General features: G+C 38.5%; 2 protein-coding genes and 1 pseudogene across 5 annotated transcripts; all 3 read left to right on the plus strand.

The window, feature by feature from the left end:
- Positions 1-4,502: 4,502 nt before the first annotated feature.
- On the plus strand, positions 4,503-9,460 carry LOC103997996 (uncharacterized). 4 transcript variants are annotated; one of them, XR_001975610.2, is made up of 3 exons: positions 4,503-5,987; positions 8,143-8,214; positions 9,260-9,276. XR_001975610.2 is itself a non-coding variant. In XM_009419354.3 (2 exons), the coding sequence occupies exon 1, from the start codon at positions 4,527-4,529 to the stop codon at positions 5,946-5,948; it is 1,422 nt and encodes a 473-aa protein (XP_009417629.2). In that variant the 5' UTR covers positions 4,503-4,526; the 3' UTR covers positions 5,949-5,987; positions 9,260-9,460. The 4 variants fall into 4 exon arrangements, 2 of the variants coding, with proteins under 2 accessions (XP_009417629.2, XP_009417628.2); XR_010501208.1 differs by lacking the exon at positions 9,260-9,276 and adding an exon at positions 8,364-8,609; XM_009419354.3 differs by lacking the exon at positions 8,143-8,214 and having other exon boundaries at positions 9,260-9,460.
- Positions 9,461-11,899: 2,439 nt separating this feature from the next.
- On the plus strand, positions 11,900-17,166 carry LOC135649259 (mitochondrial phosphate carrier protein 3, mitochondrial-like). The gene is made up of 6 exons (XM_065167462.1): positions 11,900-12,334; positions 12,663-13,024; positions 13,120-13,163; positions 16,282-16,496; positions 16,620-16,744; positions 16,840-17,166. Exons 1-6 carry the CDS (start codon positions 12,026-12,028, stop codon positions 16,904-16,906), a joined length of 1,122 nt encoding a protein of 373 aa, XP_065023534.1. The 5' UTR covers positions 11,900-12,025; the 3' UTR covers positions 16,907-17,166.
- Positions 17,167-18,576: 1,410 nt separating this feature from the next.
- LOC135649260 (flavonol synthase 1-like) overlaps positions 18,577-20,000 on the plus strand; it is a 2,760-nt pseudogene continuing 1,336 nt past the window's right edge.

A 20,000-nucleotide genomic window follows, 5' to 3' on the forward strand; every position in this document is an offset into this window, starting at 1 on the left:
AACTTATACTATGACGAATAAATAAATTATAATAAATATTTATAAGTTATGAATAAAGTGATGTATATTTATTTGGCTCTAAATGTATTTGTGGAAAGATTGGATCCTATAAAAAAAAAAAATTTAAGATGTGACACTTCATGTTAATACTGGCTTAAGCCTTTTCTGAATTTGCTTCAATTCTACATTGATGTATCATGAAGTCCAAAAACTTTCCTGAACTTATACCAAATGCATACTTGATTAAATTTAGCCTCTAATGGTAATAAACGTTTCTCCAAAATTGCTATATGTGCATCGGTAACGTGACTTTTAACTAATATGTTATCGACGTAAAACTCTATGTTCTTTTCAATCTATTATTGGAATATTTTATTAATTATCCTATGATATATTACTTGTGTATTTTAGGGTCCATTGATATGACTTTGTAGTAGAATAAACCTTCCTCGGTGAAAAAAATCATATGGTCATCATCCTTTGGTTCCATTTTAATTTGATTGTACCCAGAAAAAAACATCTATGGAAGTAAGCAGCTCATGTTCAAAGATAGAGTTAACAAGTTGGTCTTCGTTAGGAGGAAAAAATTATCTTTTGGGTATGCTTTGTTAAGATTGGTATAGTCAACACATATTCTTCATTATTCTTTTTGATGAGGACTATATTGGTGAGACAATTTGGATAATGAATTTCTTAGATGAAGCCAACCTGTTAGAGTTTTTCAACTTTCTTCTTTATGACATCCAAGTGGTCGGAAGCAAATCTTCAAGGTTTTTAATAGAAATCTTTATATTCTGGATTTATGTTAAGTTGATGTTGAGTCACATAGCGCTTATCTGAGCATATCGCTAGTCAACCATATGAACACCTCCGAGTATGGTCACTTGAAGTTAATAAGTTCCCTCTTCCTTTCCCAAGTTGAGGTTGATAGTATTTTTATAGTGTGATATGACCGTTTCGGGTTTAGAGAGATTTCTTCCAAGGGTTCCCCTACAATAAGGTATAGGATTGACGATGAGAGATCTTAGGGTGATGATCTTAGGATATGACCATTTACAGTGTCAACTTACTAAACTGATGATGTTCCTTTCTCTAGAAGTGTGATTGATGTTAGGTTACATCATTTGGATTTCTTAGGGTTACTGTTAATCTCCCTTTTTAGGTTGAAGACTTAAGTGTTATATAATAAGTTAGACACTACTATCTATATTCAGTTAAGAGTAAGTCTCCCAATAATAGAATTATAGGTTGAAGGAAAATCAACCATTAGAAACTTGAGCTTTACTATCTTTGTGTGATTGTTAGGCCCGAAGGTTACATAGATATTGATGATTTCTATCATGGTAATTGACTTCTTCATAAAGCTAGTAAAGGTAGAGGAGATTGAGTTGAGGTACTTGCTCGATAGGTCAATTTTTTGAATGACATTATAATGCAATATATTAGTTGAGCTCCATATATCAATTAGGATTCTTTTAACCCATGTGTTTGTGTTCCTAAGGGATACCACCAATGCATTATTATACTTCGGATCAAGGTACTCACCCTCTTCTTTCATGAACACAATTGGCTAGTCTCCATTTGGACGGAACATCTTTAATTGTAGTTCCCTTACATATATCCTCCGAGTGGAAGAACTACTGCCCCCAACTATTGGTCAACTATCATATCCACATGTCATGGTGTGAACTCTTAGAGGTCGGGGCCTTTAGTAGTCTATTCTCCAAAATTTTTATGAACATCTTAACATGAGAAGTGTTGTGTGGTGCAAACTCTCACTAAGAAGGGGGTTGATCTCTTTTTGGTTTGTCATTTTTTAATCTTTTTTAGGAGCTTGGGTATGTGATATTTTCTTCTTTTGTTGTTTTCTTAGCTTCAGCTTTCTTTTCGCTAGTGATAATTGACTCGGTAATAATATGTCACTGGCTTCTTACAGCAATTCTAGAAAATTCGTTAGAAGCTAAGTGATGACTTTATAACAAAACCTCGAGGTTTAAATGCCATTGATATATGCATTGATGAGGATAAAATGTGTCGGGTTAAGACAGTTGTGCAACTTATTGGACTTATTGGACTTAAGACAGTTGTGCAACTTTTTAAAGATTCCTTTTCTTATTAACATATAGCTAATAGAAAAAGTAGTAGATTTTCTTCGAGAGTCTATAGTTTATTAAATTAAGCTCAAACTCCCAAGTTAATTGTCTTAAGAATGAAATTGTTTTCGAAGGTAACTTAGCAAACCATTTGTAAACAAATCCTCTTAAGGCGATTGAAAAAGTCTAACTTATAAGGGAGCCTATCATCCCATATAAGGTTATTTGAGAAGTGAATACAATTATATGTTCTGATGAATCAATTTTTCCTTTGTAGACATCCATCACGAGGAGTCTAAAGTTATACCAAATGGATCCTTATTTATATATTTTATGAAAGGAGATTATAAATAGGGATCTATTTTCAACTATTTTTTTGGTTTCATTTCTTTACAAATTGTTGGTCTAGGTAGTCTTTGACTTCAATTATAAGGCCATTCGATTGGTTAATAAATTCATTCACAAATTCTGATACTGTAAATAAGACTCAATTTAGAGATACTGGCAAAGGAGGTGAGTCGGGCAATACATAGGTCTAAGTCGGGAATAACTCTGCTTCTTGGCTAGGGATAGGTCTAGGTGGCGGATTAGGAGTAGGAACAGGAGGGACAAATGTAAGTGAAGTTTATTAAACTAAATGGGTAATTTGAGGAAGGTATGGAATGACGGTTTAGACTATCCTTATCAGAACATGCATTTGTTGAATTTGAGTATGAAAATTTTTCACAAGAATATAGATAGTTGTTGTAGGAGGTGGTTAGATGAAATCGATTCTTGAAAAAGTCGATGAAATAAATTTGAAATTATTGAAATTGAGATAGTTGCTACAAGAGGTGTGTTTTGTCCAGTTGAGACTCCCATCGGACCTTGATTTAGGATTATCAAAATTGAAGAATTCGGATCGAGAGAGAGTTCAAAACGATCAAAGTTGGGGGGTCGAAAGTATGGGAGATTCAAGTCTTCAAGGATCGCTCGAGATGGTCCTACGAGATTTTCTTAAGACATAACAGTCAGCTCTCCTTACAGCGTCAATCTGTTAGAGATGATTTTCAATTGCTTGAGTTATAGGCCAACTAAGGACCAACCTGATTTATTTTTCGAGTCGGCCTTTGTGAAATTCACCGTACTAGTAGTCAGATAGATACCTACAAAACTAAGTTAGGAGCAATCTCGGTAATACCCCTCTAACGCTCAAGTTAGTACTCAAATAGGTGGGTCAGACTAATCAATAGTCAGACTAGTCAAACAAGCTGAGTATTATTACGTTATCTTGAGTGTATCTGTATGACTCCCTTTTATAATGGATGCTTAATAGGGATGTTATATAGTTTATTGATTATGATTAATCGTAATCACCCTTAATGACCATGGATAGTGTTGTGGTGGGGCAACTGTTTAAGCCGTGGCCTCGGGGCCGACGCGGCTCGGTTCGGGGGTCCGGATGTCGGGGATCTTGGGCGACGTCCTTCGAGGTCTCCCGGTGGCCGATCACGGTGGTCCGATCGGGACGTCGCGTCGGAGGGAAAGTTTCGCCGCAGCGTCGGGAAGAGGCGACCTCGTCTCGCACCTGCACACAGGTCGGGCCGGGAGCTCGGCCCGACCCCTCCGACGATCAAGTCAGTGATGTAGAGGGGGTTTTGGAAGAAGAAGTGTCTCTGTGTGAGTTGTGTTTGTGTTCATCCGTCCCTCCCCTGTTCGTTTAGAACTCTGGGATATTTATAGATGAGTTTAATGTTACATGATGTGGCTGCCTGCAGGAGCAGGATCGTACCTCTGATGGCGTCTGACATGGTCGTTGGCGTTGCGTGGAGGACCGAATCGCTGCAGGGTACGGGCGAGGGTCGGTAGTTGTCCTGCCTTGCCATGGTCAAGCGTGCGGGGTTGGAAGTCGCTGCCTGACAGCGGGTGTCGTCAGCACGGGTCAAGTCAGCGTTATTGCCCTCCTCATCGGGCAGCGTGGCGCCCAGGTGGGGCCGTCGTCGTGGCACATCATGTCACCATTATTTTCCCTATCAGATAGTTATATTTATTTATTAGGTCACTTACTAACTTTACATGAAAATTGTGAATCCAAGACTCCTCAAATATATACATATCAATCTTTATTATAACAATATTCATTATTGTAATTATTTTATACCTAATCTAATATGACACCACACGAACAAGTGGTGCCATTTCTTCTCCAAACTTTTTCCTTTTTTTAAAACATATTTTATATGATTTCTTTAAAATACATAAATTTACATGGATATAAAATATATGTCAACATCTAAAAGAATAAAATCAACAGTCTGGGATGTAAATTATATGGCCCAAAGCTAAACGTTAGCCCAAAGCCTACAGTCCAAAGCGCATCTAACCACCGACATCGTTCACTTCTTTATACGTGACGCGTTAGTCATTCACCCTCGACTCAACCCGAATTCATCGATGAGTCGCACGCACGCAAGGCTTGCCTCCGCCGTCGAGCGCCCGCCCCGCTCTAGGGTTTCCCCCTCCCCCCTCTCCGACAACGACCGCCGCCGCTCCCGATCCCGGACCCCTCCGCCTCGCTCCCGTAGCCCCGACTACCGCCGCGGCGGCCACCGTTGGTCACCCTACCGCGATGGCCCGATCCGGAACGGGAAGCCACCGGGCCGCGGAGACGACGACGACGACGACGATGAGGAGCTCAAGGGCCTGAGCTACTTCGAGTACCGGCGCCTCAAGCGTCAGCAGCTGCGGAAGAAGCTCAAGAATTGCATCTGGAAGGTGACCCCTAGCCCTCCGAGGAGCGAGAGGGAGCAATTGGAACCGCTCGATGAGTCTGATGGCGCCATAGTCGCGTCTCCTGAGGAGGAGGAGGAAGCTGAGGGCAAAGGGCGAAGGGATCGGAGTAGGAACTCCGAGACCGACGGTTCGGATGGGAGCCCTTCCGATTCAGCTCCAGATGATTCCGAATCCGAATCGAGGAGCCCTCCTTCGTCGAGGAGGCGAAGAAGGGAGAGGAGGAACAAAAGAGGGAGAAGCAGCCGGAAGAAGAGGTACTCTGATTCAGATGACGGAAAAGGCTCTTCCTACGAGGACGATTCGAGCGAGGAGGCACCAGAGCGCTCGAGCGACCAGAGCGAAGATGAGGAGGACAGAAAGCGGAGGAGGAGGAAGTCAGGAACGCGGCGGACGAAGTCGAAGAAGAGCGAGAGGAGTAACAGGAGGAAGAGAACGAAGAGCAGGGCAACAAGCTCGGATGATAGCGAGGAGGAGTACGATTCTAGCCCTATACCCAGGGGAAAGGCCTTACGAAAGAGCAAGAAACGGTCTAAGAAGTCTGACACACCCTCAGATTCGGAAGCTGATGACGGGTCTGCTGATGCCAAGAAGCCCGAGGTTGATCCTGAGGCTCTCAAGTTTAAGGAGATGATCGAATCACAGAAGAAGCTTGCTCTAGACAATGAGCCTTTTGTTGGGCCGGCACCTCTCCCACGTGCTGAGGGACATATCAGCTATGGTGGTGCGCTGAGGCCTGGAGAAGGTGATGCTATTGCCCAATATGTGCAACAAGGGAAGCGTATTCCAAGGAGAGGAGAGGTCGGGCTGTCCGCAGAGGAGATACAGAAGTTTGAGGACTTGGGATATGTTATGAGTGGCAGCAGGCATCAGAGGATGAATGCCATCCGTATCAGAAAAGAAAACCAGGTTTACAGTGCTGAAGACAAGAGGGCACTCGCTATGTTCAACTATGAAGAGAAGGCAAAGAGAGAGCACAAAGTGATGGCTGATCTGCAGAGGTTGGTCCACCGCCATATCGGCCAGGATGTGGGCCCAACTCACGACCCATTTGCACCAAAGACTTCTGATGCAGCTGATGATTGAATCCAGTATAAATGTGTTTTCCTACAATGATCTCCATAGGTATGCGGCATTTTGTTTTCAACCTCTTTTTGGTTTGTTTATTTGTGTCATTTGCACATGTTTTTTTTTCTTCTGTAGAAAAACCTTGATTTGACTAATAGGGTGTGTTTCTTTCTCCTGTTTGTCTGCAATTGACAATTATTTGCATCTACTTGAATTCTGATAATAATATTTTGTCTACGTATTAAAGTTTTGACTAGGAAGTCGAATAGTAAACTCATAACCAACAAACATTAACTTATTTCAAGATCCAGTGAGCTGACCTTATTTCTTGCTTCATGCTGTTCCTTGAGTTGCTTTCCATGCAAACCACTTGCTAAATGCCAACAGTATCTTTGGCTTACTATTTTTTTTATAATACTGGTTCAACTTCTTTATTACTTTTGTGTGTGAATATTGACCCCAAGTGATTGAGGTATTGCAAAGTTTACATGTGATTGAAAAGCCAATTTTCATGAACGTTGTGTTTCCTGGCTAGTTCTTGGGAGGCATCTGGGAATTAAAAACTCTTAATTCCTATACTACAAATCTAAGACATTCTTTAAAGGTAGCTTCATTAGTTCCTCAAGGAGGAACTCGCCATGCTAGTTGTCTTTGCTGATGTGAATGATGCAAAAATTAGAGGTGGTTATTGGTGCTTTTGAAGCCAAATATTGGTCTTTCTTACATGTCTTGATTTTCAAATTTTGGCTTTGACCTTGTCTGTCATGACTGATGGATATGCTGCTAGCCCTTTGTTGGTCCTACAATGAATTATTGTTTTTATTATGATAAATTATTTTCTTTTCTATGGAAAACATGGATGCTGATTGTATGTTGCAGCCTAAGTCTGTTTTTTTTCTGCCTATCTTCTGGGTAAGTAGATTATGGTTGTATCAGGCATCTGATACTTATGATACACCTTGTTGTCAAGCTTAAGTCCTTGTTCCATCTATCTGGTGGGGTTTGTTTAGTGTGGTGCATCAATGTTGTGTCAGATATGGGATACTTTAAATACACCTCATGGTCAGGCAATTTTTTACCGCACACCTTTAATAGGGCCAAGCTTGATTCTTATTACACCCATGTTCTTATTATGCAACAAGAGTCTTTTACATGACTAGTGGGTAATCGCATTGCAGTTGAAGTGCAAATTGTTGCTCTGATATTTCTTGTTTCATGTTCCATGTTTGAGATTGGTTTTTTGTTTCGAGTTCCATGTTTGAGACTACAGAAAAGTGAGCATTTCATGCTTTTCAAATTCATTTATGGTGTAGCCCTTGAAGGCGCTTCTTGGCTTTGGTTTCATTGTGACATAGTTGGGTTGATAGTGTAGTGTAAAAAGGATCAAATTCTTGTGTTTTACTTTTCAGAAGTAGGGATTTATTTATTTCCTACGTTTTTTATTTTATTGAGAAACCCTTTAGTTTTCATTTAAAAGATCTACTAAACTTCATGTGGAATGAGAGATTCAGTGAACTGCAGTCTCTTCTTTCATATATAACCAATGTGAAGATCAGGTCTTGCACTAAGAAAATTATAACCTGGGTGAATAGACTATAGAAGTATCTTAAATGTTGAAGGATCAAATAATGACTTACCTTCCTCCTTCCAGCTTTCATTACTCCTTTCTGAGCCAATGCACTGTGCTTTTAACTGAATGTCTGGTGACTTGCTGCCCGTAGGTGCAAGTCTGATGGAGCGGACCAAAATGCTGAGTCACTTTAGGAAGTTTTGTCTAGTGTATGAGCTAGGTTTAGGGCGCAGAAAAATGGTAAAGCACAAGACTAAGGTGTCTGGTTCCATGATTTGGTATGAGAAGTAAATGTTTCACTATCCAAATAGAAAAGCACTACTTGATACTCTCGTGGCATTGCCAGCCATGTGATCAACTTTTTCGCAACATTTCACCGAACTTTTATCTTCTCTAGTCTAACAAAGTGCACAATCCAAGTTTACAGTTTCAACCATAAGAGAAGTCAAAAGAGGTAGAAAAGTTTTGAGAAGATGTTTTACAGTTGAGAAGAGAAAGAGGCAGAGAGCTATTGGGGAAGAGAGAGTTTGTATGACTAATTCCATGCATAGATGTATTATATTTTGAATAAGCTATTCAAAGAAGCTTATAACCATCATACCATGTTTTAGAACATATTATCACACATTTTTTGTTTCCAAGGTGATCCATGCTCAAGGCTAAACCTGGTCAAGATCATGTATAAGATAATTGAGGAATGAGTGATCATTAAAGGTACGTGACTTTGAAGTAAGCAGACATCATAGGCATTAAGAATAATGATTTTGGTACTCCTAATGTTTTCTTAAAAGTTTATGATCACAGTTGCATTTACTAGGTTTCAAGCAGAAGTTATCCATGACTTTACACATACATGTATGCAGATCCATATGGTGTCAACTTTGTATATTCTTTCACCCATGCAGATGTCAGCTTTATTATTTATGATTGTGCATGGGGAAGTCCCTATCTGCAGCTGTTGTTACATTTTCTGTCTGCATTCTCTAGGATGGAGGATAAACCATGACTGATGAATTTCATGTGAAGTATTTATCTTAATCTCCTAAATGTTACGAGGATGGCACCAATTATTAATGACAGTAACTGCACAGTAAGGTTGCATGTGATTAGATCTGTTATTGTCAACGAGTAATAATTAGAGTTTTCAGTAAGTACCAGAAAGTGACAGTATAGGCACTTGATGATTTCTGAGTATGATCATGGATCTTATGCCTGAGCAAATTTCTCATCTCTGCTTGCCTAGATTCGTTTACATAAAACAGGAGAACTTAGTGGCTGAGCAAGTAAACGGTTTAGCAAAAGAACATGAACCTTTTATTACTAGTGGACTGTCTAACTGATTGTTTTATTCACGATTGTTTTCTGCATTGTTTTATATATAATTGCTAGATGAATTGCACATAGCAAACATTGTGTTGGATATTTATGTATATCTGACAATTCTATGAAGGTCCAAACTTCACCCTCAGTGCAAGGTGGAGTGGACAAAGATCCCATATATTTGTAGTATTTCCTTATTCCCTTTCTGATATGCCTTTTAAGAAGTTTCTTTTCATCCATTTTCATTTCTAGTTTTGTTGCTTAACTACACAAATAAATTTTATTAAATCTCTTTACATCTAGGATGAGAATCTTGATAAAACTTCATCTTAAATGAAATTTGATGCTTCCGTATTCTTTCGCCCTAAGATTGGCTCTTCATTTTTATTGTTATTATTATTCTGATTATATCTATTTTTCTGTGTTTATGTTCTAACAGAGAGAAGATAGAAGGCATTAAATTATAAAACTTGTTCATCGTCACCACTCCCAATCTCTCAATCAGTTTACAAAGTCATATATAGAAAGATCACACATTTGTACTGAAGAATTAAGTTGAACTTTCTTGTATACTTAGCATCACCATACAAGCTTGGTTTCTATTTTCTTAAAGATTGCATGTATGCATGCATCTGACAACACCAACTAGGGGATACTTTGAGACAAAGGGATTGAATTTGCTGGGGTCATTGCTATCAAGGATGAATTCATCGAGGGATGCTGAATTCATTGTAATAGCAACAGCCAAAGAAGGGATGGCTGGCCTTGGCAGCTGGCAAATCTCTTCAGAAACATTTTGTTTTGGCTACGCCTCTTTTGAGGAATGCAAAACAGAGCGGTTAGAGATCCATACATCAATTTTGTATGAAAAGGTTGATGGCAAGTAGAGTTATCCTCTTTTTGCATTCCCATCTTAAGGACTAGGGGTGTGCCAGGCTAATTAAGTTATAGATATTGCCTTTTCTTTGTGGAAAAAAAAAACATGGCAAATTGATCTTGGGAAGGATCAAGGCAAAAGGTTCTTGTCAGTCTATTTTGGGTGCTATACTCGGTTCAAAAGACGAGAGGTCAAAGTGACCATCACATTTTTGCTTGTGCTTCATGCATCCTACTTTAGTTGCTTTGTTGTACCGACCTCTCATGGCAGATACGATGAATTTAGTCTGACTTGACCCACATTTCAAGCAGGACATGTCAAAACTTAGCTTGGTCGTGGATCTTAGAGAAAGTTTGATCGGAATGGATTGTTCCGAGGTGTCCACAAAACTAGCTGTTATAAGTGCAATAATCAAGTTAATATCAATCCAATGCACGAAAAAATAAATATTTTGTACAATCAAGAGCTTATTTTGTTTTCCTCCTAATTCTTTGGTACTAACTGAGTATGATTATGAAATATTTACCATCTTAGATTTAATGGAATGTAGCATTGAATATTTACCATATGAATCTCTGTCTTACTTAGTAAATGTGACTTGGCGGCGCGTGTTTAAAACGGGTTTGGTTGTGTACCGCATTGTAGTAGCCCTCAACGTCGAGCGTTGGGTCAACGGCTGACCGCTGGTTATTAGCGACCAATTAGCTGGATCTAATCATCCCGCCAATTATTCCAGGGGTGATTCGTCGTTCCGTGAAGGTAGACGTTTTCTTGAAACAATAGACGAGGTCGTCACAATGATCACATTGATTACAAGACTGGAGGCGAATTATGACGAATAATTTCCGCACAAAACAAGAAAGATAAATTAATCTCTCTTGTTGGTTAGCTGAACGAGTCCCTGAGAGAACCTGAGATCGTCTTCTGATCTCCATTCTTTTTCTAGATATGATGATCCATATATACCCATGTAAATATTATCTCTCTTTTGTCCTTTACATCTCCCGTGGCCCTAACTACCCTATCCTACGACGCACAAATCAGAACATAAATACCGAAAACTTATATATATATATATATATATATATATATATATATTTGGAGGGGTTTTACGTCTCCAATGTTGCATGTTTGAAAAATAACTTTTTTGTGGTCCTATGAATTTTAATATAGCCTACCATCAACATTCGGCCAAAAAAAAATTCAAGTCAAACAATACCAACCATCATATTAATTATTTGTGTTTTGAATTTTAAAATATTAAAATTATACATACAAATATTCCTGGTAATTTTTAATGATTTTGATTAATTTTATAAATTATTAATTAACTATAAAAATATATCTTTTTTTTTTACATAAAGGATATGTGACGAAGATGAATTGTAAACATATAGATATAAAAGTTATTATATATATATATATATATATATATATATATATATATATATATATATTCAGTCATACTTTTTGAATATTTGGCAGGATTCAAGGCGCGGGTCAACCCTGACTTCTCTCGTCCGCCCGTTCAGACCCTGTCATCCACCAGACCAAGCAAACATTAACTTATGTTATTCGGTGCCCGGACAAGGCTCACCTCTCCACTGTCCACGCCTCTGAACAGTAGGCGAGTATAGCGTCGGGTAAGTGACAATGGTCACTAAAGGTATTTTGTGATAGGAAAACGCACGCCAGAGTTCTACCTACGTTACGTGCACCACCACCGCTCTCTTGCAGGGTCCACTGGAGCCCAAAAGTGGGGCCTGTTTGCCGACTAACGATCCAGAAAAGTGCAAGTGACGGGGTCCGCCGTTGACGAGGACAATTAGTGTTTTGTGAATAGGGAAAACGCACGCCTGAGATCATACGCGCGCACATGCGACCGCAGCGGCTGGGCTGACCCACCGATTCCAGAAGCCTAAGAATCTATCCGGTGATCTCCACCGCGAATTGTAACCAACTCAGATCGTACGGTCTTTATTTGCCCAACGTTGCCCTACGGTGAATTTGCCCACCCGATCTCAAATCGGCGTTTCATTTCCGAGAAGAAGGCGGCCACCCATTGGTTGGTCTAATTCCAGGGTTGCCTAAATGCCACCCACTGTTCTCATAACCAGAGTAAACATAATTCTTAATACGTGTAGTTTGAATTGACCATTGAGGGTATTTTCGTACTTGACGAGGCTATAAAGGTCGAAGCGAAGTGGCCTAGTAAACGGGAACCGCCTGCCGTTGCGCTCCGCTGCAGGATCACGCAAGCGAAGGACCTTCTCTGCTTGTCGTCTCCGATCCGTTCCTTCTCCTTCTCGATCGAAACCTCGATCTTCGATGGATCTCTCAGATAGATCTCGCCAGTCCCTCATCCCCAGCTTCCTTTACTCCACCGCGGCCTCCCGAACCATCGGCCTGGAGCGGAATATCTTGGGGAGGAACCCCGTCTCCAAGGCGGCTCCTGCCGCGACGGCGAATGATGGCGCTTTGATGGGATCTGTGGTTGCCCAAGCGCCGAACGAGCCAGGGAAGATCAAGCTGTACTCCCCTATGTTCTACGCCGCCTGCACCGCCGGTGGGATCGCCAGTTGCGGCCTCACCCACACGGCCGTCACCCCGCTAGATCTCGTCAAGTGTAACATGCAGGTGATTCCCTTAATCCTTGATTAGATTTTCCTCTTGGATCTTGGATGCGGCAGCCGGAGATCCGCTTTTTTCTAACATTTGGCGATCGGCAGCGTTGAGGATCTGATTTTTCCTGAGATTTCTTTTTGGGGTTTCTTTCGTTGATTATTCCGCTGCAACATCTCGCGATCTTCCCAGATCGTATCTGTGTTTGGAGGGTTGTATGAATTTAGCTGCTTTCGATGCATCTTTAAGAGTATCTAATGTCACGTTTGCATTTTGGCTTCTATGTGGATTTTATTTCTCAAAGAAAGTTATTTGATCATGAATATTACATGAAAATTATCAGATTGACCCAGCGAAGTACAAGAGCATCTCCTCAGGATTTGGTGTCCTCCTTAAAGAACAAGGCGTCAGGGGATTCTTCAGAGGCTGGGTGCCAACCCTGCTCGGATACAGCGCCCAGGGGGCCTGCAAGTTTGGATTCTACGAGTTCTTCAAGAAGTACTACTCTGATATCGCTGGACCTGAGTACGCTGCCAAGTACAAGACTCTGATCTACCTCGCTGGCTCTGCTTCTGCTGAAGTGATTGCTGATGTCGCTCTCTGCCCCTTCGAGGCAGTTAAGGTGCGGGTCCAGACACAGCCAGGGTTTGCTAAGGGTTTGAGTGATGGGTTGCCCAAGTTTGTAAGGTCTGAGGGCGCTTTGGGGTATGATCTTTTCTATTATTGTTGCTTTGCTTATCATTTACTTGATCCTTATCTTTGTATGGACTATTCTTATTATTGTGATGCCCTTTATGCAGATTGTATAAAGGATTGGTCCCGCTTTGGGGGCGTCAGATTCCTTGTAAGTAAATTTTCCTTGCATCATTTCACTATTATTATTTTTTCAATTGTCTTTTATTTTTTGACTGTCTCTTCATGCTAACTAGTATTAACCAGAATCGCTGGAGAGGGGAAAAAATGATTCTTGCTTGCTTCTTGTTGTTGTATATGTTCAGTATGATTTCAAGAAATGTAAATTGTTTGTTAATGACCATCCTTAGTGCAGTTCAAAGTTGCGAGCCTAAGATTTAGTGATTTTTTAATTGATTGATTGTTACTATACTGTAAGTAAAGAAGTATATTAATGAGTTAGGTGATGCTTGGATATAAAATAGACCGTCCAAAGATTTTGCATTTTGTAATTTTAGCCTGGGTTGTTTTTTTCTGTTAGAAAATCTTGGTAGTATCATGTTTATATTGATCTAATTTGATCCTAGTCACTTTCAGTGTAAGTAAACTTCCTTGTTAGCCTTTGTTATTGATATTTTTATCAACTTATTAAAATGTTTATTTACTGTTTTATCAGAAGTTGGATGTGGTCTGCCTATACTGTGTTTTCCACACACAAGTTTTTATATTCTTTTCATTTTAGGGTTTGTTTCTGCAGTATTAGTGATGGCGTAGATCATGAAAGCTGACAGAAACCAAGATCTTTTGTATTATAAAATTTGCTGTCCCATAATATTTTTTAGAGCGTTTAACTAATAGTCTAACTTTCTTAATTAGAAATATGCAACCCTGCATAAGTTGGCAGTATGTTTGATTATTATTTTTTCTTTAGAGATGTACAGAAAATGTCTTGTCATGATTAGCAGTCGATGTCGTAGTAGTTCATCAGCTCCCTGTATAAATATATATAAATGCATAGTTTATTTTGATTATTATTTTATGAATGATGCCAACTTGTCTTTGCCTCATATAAGGTTTTATTTTTTTCTGTTACTTTTGTGGTTACCCTCCTTTCCTAGTTCTGCACATTGTTCTTCTTGAAATCTGACTATGATTATCAAGATTTTATGTGTGCATATATAAATCTTCCTCTCTGCTTGAGTCTTCTCCAACTTTATGAAAGATGGAGTTGCACTCCAATGAAGTGGTATACAGAGTATGATCTATCTAGAGTTTTGGTCCCTCTATTGTACTATTTCTAGAAGTCTACAGATGTTGTTAGTTTTCCTATGTTTTGACTAGTGCACTCCAATGAAGTGGTGTACAGAGAATGAACTATCTAGAGTTTCAGTCCTGCTATTGTTAGTTATTTATCTTGATGGTATATTTTGATATATTTTGCTTATGAAAAAAGGTTAACAAACAATAGGTCTTAGTATTCCTACATGTTCCATTGGGATAGGAGTATTCCTTTGCTATTTCATTTTCCGTGAAAAGGTGTGTATTGTATTCATGCTTAATGCTTCCCGATTCTACCAAAAATCTTAGAATATTGTTACAAGTCAATTCATTGGATTGGTTCATCAATACCCTTAAGTTAAGTTAGAATTCTATTTTACCTCTGCGCATTGATTCCACGCACTATTTCAGGAAGTCGGAAGATGTTAGTTTTCCTGTCTTTTGACTAGCAAGCAAAAATATTTTTTAGGACACAAAACATTAAAGTCATATTGTGACCTTTATTGTTTGCATTTTTACTTATGATTTGTTGAAAATCCCTAATTTGGAGTGTTGACCAATTGATTCTTCCTATGTACCTCAGTTGTAGGAGCACATACGTCTCTGTTCTTCTTTCATGTATTAGTATGTAAAAAATGTGACTTCCATCTTTATACAAGTCATGAAGAATATCACCATGTACTGATCTCCCTACTAAGCTTTTTGTATTTTGTTATTGTCGCTTTTGCTGGTTTCACTGCACAAAGTCCTTGAAATCTGACTTTGATTATCAAGATTCTGCATGCATAGAGTAATTATCCTTTCTTTTTGTCATCTCCAACTTGACGACTATGGTTAAACTCAAATAAAGTTGCTTGCAGAGTTTATTGACTAATTGGAGATTTAGTTCCTTCTACTGTATGTTGTCTATAGAAATCTGAATATTGTTGGCATTCTTTTTCTTAACAAGTAAATGCATTAATGCAAGGTGCATTACATAGAAACCTATTGCAGCCTACATTATTTCGTTTTGTTGGTTTATCTTTTGTTGAAAGTCTTCATTTGCTTGCCAAGCTTCTATCTGTGCATGGTGAAAACTCTGTCTATACTCTCAGTTTTGTCTAAGGTAGAAAAATCTTTTGGTATCTTGTTTCTCTGGCTCAGAGTCTGTTGACCTTGTGATTTGTTTTGAGTTTATATTATCTTTTTGTACTCTACTTCAGAGGAACCTGATTTTTTTCATTCTCTTTTTTCTGGAGGAATCCTGACTGTAGCAAATTGTGATTTCAAAATTTTATACATGCATGTAGCAAAGAAAAAAAACCATATCTGACTGGGACCCTGGGGAATTCGGATTAAGGCACAATGTGTTTCTTATTTATTGCTTATGAAATCTCATTGTGTGATGTAGAATTTGCCATCGCAAGTCACCATATTGAGTGATACAAGACATTCATACTGGTCTTGTATATTTTTCATACCTTTCTTATACATTATTCTTTGATGACATTAGTATTCTTCTTCACTACACTTCTCACCTATCATGTTGCTTTTCGGGGTTAAGAAGTTGGCCATGCTTATTCAATAGCATACTCTCTTTTCATGACATGTTTTTTTCATGGGGTTTTGTGGTATTCTTGCTGTGTGAGTTAACAAGTCTTCTTTCCCTTTATTTATTCGTGTTAGATCCATTATATTATGCACAAATATCCAAATACACACTTGAATGAAAAAAACTCTCTGGTTCATGACTACTCAAAGTCTTTGGCACAATCAATTGATAAATAAATGTGATATCTAATCCTAATAAAATTAGTTTGAGTGACATGTGGCAGAGCAGATTATGACTATAAACCCATCTAGAACTATGTTGTTGCTTCTATATAGTATTATATTTATGTTTGCTATTGACTCATTTGATAAGGCCATATAATGTGTGAAATTTGGCATCAAGAAGGAACTATCTATTTTTGCCAAGTTATAGATCTATTTAGCATCAATACATCAAATTCATATTCAAATTGCTTATGCAGATACTATGATGAAATTTGCCTCATTTGAGACTATTGTTGAAATGATCTACAAATACTCGATTCCAAGACCAAAGGACCAGTGTAGCAAAGAACTTCAGCTGGGAGTGAGCTTTGCTGGTGGTTACATTGCTGGTGTCTTCTGTGCAATTGTTTCTCACCCAGCTGACAATCTTGTCTCTTTCCTGAACAATGCCAAGGGTGCCACTGTTGGTGATGTACGTCTTCTATATTTTGCTTGCCTTTCTAATCTTATGACCTTTTTCTCCTTATTCATATCACAATTATATATAGCTCAATCTTCCTTGTTATAACTCAATTTACCCTGCTTCATTTACCAGGCCGTGAAGAAACTTGGGTTGTGGGGTCTTTTCACACGTGGACTGCCCCTTCGTATAGTCATGATCGGTACTCTAACTGGTGCGCAGTGGGGAATCTATGATGCTTTCAAAGTTATGGTTGGCCTGTAAGTACCTCCTGCTATCTTTTAGTTTCATTGGTATGGAATACAGTGCTGCAATCGCATTGTAAGTTAATGCTTTGATATCTAATGCTTCTCAGGCCAACGACTGGTGGAGTTACTCCTGCTGTTCCTGCTACAGGGCTTGACAAACTGAAAGCTGCTTGATTGTTTAGCATTCATCGAAACAAATGTCTTCTGTCAACGAAGACCAAATTTTTGGGAGTAAATTCTTTTTGAAACAATGCATTGCTTGTTCGTGGGATGGTTTTGATCTCATCCCTTTTGCCTCAGCCATTTCATCATACAGTGAAGATTGCATCTGGCATCATATTAGACAGATAAGTCTGGAAAATAATTGGAAGGACACTGTAGTCATGACTGTTGTTCACGCAGTTAATATATGAAATTTAATGCGCTTTATTCTATTGTGCCTTGTGTAGGCTACAAGTATTATCAGTGTCACGATGAAGGGTTGATTTAGGAGCCATTTTTGTTTAGAATGAAAGCCTGTTTACAGTATGCACAAAGAAGATTGTCCATGCATAGTAGAAAGTTTTGTTTGATTGCATTATATACTCGCATAGTTCAAATGGCTCTTCATGTTGTACTTACTGATTTGTGCTATAGCAATCAATATTTTAAACGACCATGGAACTGTAATGAGTTACTTGTCGTCATTATAATTTGAAACAGGATGAAAATTATTAGTAATTGATGGCAATAATATTTTTCCTATGATGATTATTTAAGTGTCATTGTTGGTTTTACCAAGAAGAATCAAGTGTATAACTTATTCTGCCTTATCTTTCTTGTACTATATTTTTTCTGTATTTCTTTGGTACATCAAGTGGAGTTTTAAGTTCTATATTGAAATTATATTTGTCTGCAAATCACTATCTATATCCTTTTTTTGTTTTTTACTTGGATAATAAGCATTAATATTATAAGATTCTGAGGTGGTCAGTCCCACATCATAATGGACTAAACTTAATAAGAGGTTAGTGATTATATTATTATTAACTTTGGTTTATGAGTTTGAATCGGTGGAATCTTACATTGGAAGTGGATTAAATTTATATTTTTTAAAAATAATTTTATGATAAATAAAAATATATGGAATGAGATTTTAAATCTTTAAGATTAAACATATAAGAGATTGATGATTATATTGCAATTGACTTGGATTTATGCATCTTGAATATGTAGTTTAAGATCAAGTCAATCGGCATGGGAGCTAATGGGACATGAAGAATATTTTTTGGTTGATCCATTTTATTTTTCTTGAATTATTTTATTTTATTCTCCTCTTCATCCTTTGATCATCGAATGAGTGATGTTGCCCTCCTAATTAGGGATGTAAAATAAATCCACGTATATGTTCATGTCATAATATAAATAGTTTGATTTGAAGTTATTAATTTTGTTATTCTAATTTTGGCCATCTTGTTAATTACCCTTTCTGGATATAAAAAGTTCGCTTTGTTATTTACTGCATGCAAATTTTTCCCTATGGTTTGCTTACGCTTCTATATTGGTCGCACTCGTGAGCGGAAGAAGACAAAGCAACTTTCTAGCTGACGTCTTTATGCATAGTATTTATGTAGATGCTGACACTCTTTGCTGAAATCGGTGAGCCACGGGATAACCGCTTTCTTCTCACCACAACGCGCCGCTTGTTCACCGATCATCCATTGGACGGATCCAATTTCTACAGGAAAGGCTCTTATACATTGAGCAAACATAAGAAGACATCATCGCAGCAATGACTTACCCCACCAACTCGAAGCCTACGCCAACCAACTCATGGAGTATCTATCCCATCTTCCCACAGCACGATGGAGGTGGTGGAGAGATTGCAGGCTATCGCGTCCCTGAGCCTGGCCATCGACGACATCCTGCCGGAGTTCGTCAGGCCGGATCACGAGTAGCCGGGCGTCACCACGTACCGTGGGCCGGCCCCGGAGATCGACCTCGGGGACGACGACGAGGGCAGGGCAGAGCAGCCCGCGCCATCGCCGATGCTAGCCGGGAGTGGGGCATCTTCCGGCTGGTGAACCATGGCGTGCCGGTGGGGGTGGTACGGGAGCTGCAGCGCGTAGGCGTGGAGTTCTTCGAGCTGCCCCAGGAGGAGAAGGAGAGGTACGCGGCGGCGCCGGGGAGCCTCGAGGGCTACGGGACGAGGCTGCCGAAGGATTCGGAGGGGAAGAAGGCGTGGGTGGACTTCCTGTTCCACAATATCTGGCCGCCGCAACGCGTCGACCACCGCATGTGGCCGAAGAACCCGGCGGACTACAGGTACTATCGATCGCAACAATTAGAAGCACGCATACTCCAATACCATTTGCACGGATATATACATACGATTTGATGCACCAATTAATTATTTAATGAACATACATAAATAGCAAAATACTAAGATTGTTCGTCTTATATTTTATGGGCGAATTTCTAAGAAAATTTCTGATTATGACATCCATAAATAGCAAATACATTTTTTTTCTAATATGAAAATAGTGGTACAAGAAAGCTGTCCTTTTTTCTAATTTTTCCGTCACTTTTAAATTTACTTTTCCTTCGATTCAACTCATGACCCCAAAAAAAACATTTTTGTCATGTTAGAAAAAAGAGACAATATGCGATTAAAAAAAAGGGTCATGAGAAAAAAAAAGGGAAAAATATTTTCTAGGGATTTTTCCATAATTGGATGCATATTTTATTATTTACATGAATCACATCCAAACAATATAATTTATAATAAAAATTAGGATTATTTTAAAATGTCATGATAACAATTAAATGAAACTTGGTTGACTTATTCGGAAAAAATATTATTCTTTTTATTATAAAATTATTAATAAAGTTTTAAAAAATATTAATCACACGAGTTTTTACATTTAAATAAACTCGCAAAACCCAATTGAATCCTAAATTGAATATCGGCTAAAAATTTAAAAAAAATTATAAAGATTTAATGGATATATTACCATTAGTTTGTGCTTAAACATTTTGAACTAATGGCTCAAAATCAATGAATGAATTATCCCGTTATGTCATATCATAATAATTGATATCCGATCTATTATTTGAATATAGTGAAAGACTTAAATATGAAAGTGTTATGTTTCACGTGGTTATGTTTCATATGCATCGTACTATAGTTTGATTCTAGTATGTTAGCCTTGACAAAAACATCCTATGAAAAAATTATAACATCTTAAATTAGTCACACATCGAGAGTGAGCTAACATTTAAATTTATT

The sequence above is a fragment of the Musa acuminata genome, chromosome BXJ3-9 (genome assembly GCF_036884655.1).
Source record: "Musa acuminata AAA Group cultivar baxijiao chromosome BXJ3-9, Cavendish_Baxijiao_AAA, whole genome shotgun sequence".
Lineage (NCBI taxonomy): Eukaryota > Viridiplantae > Streptophyta > Magnoliopsida > Zingiberales > Musaceae > Musa > Musa acuminata.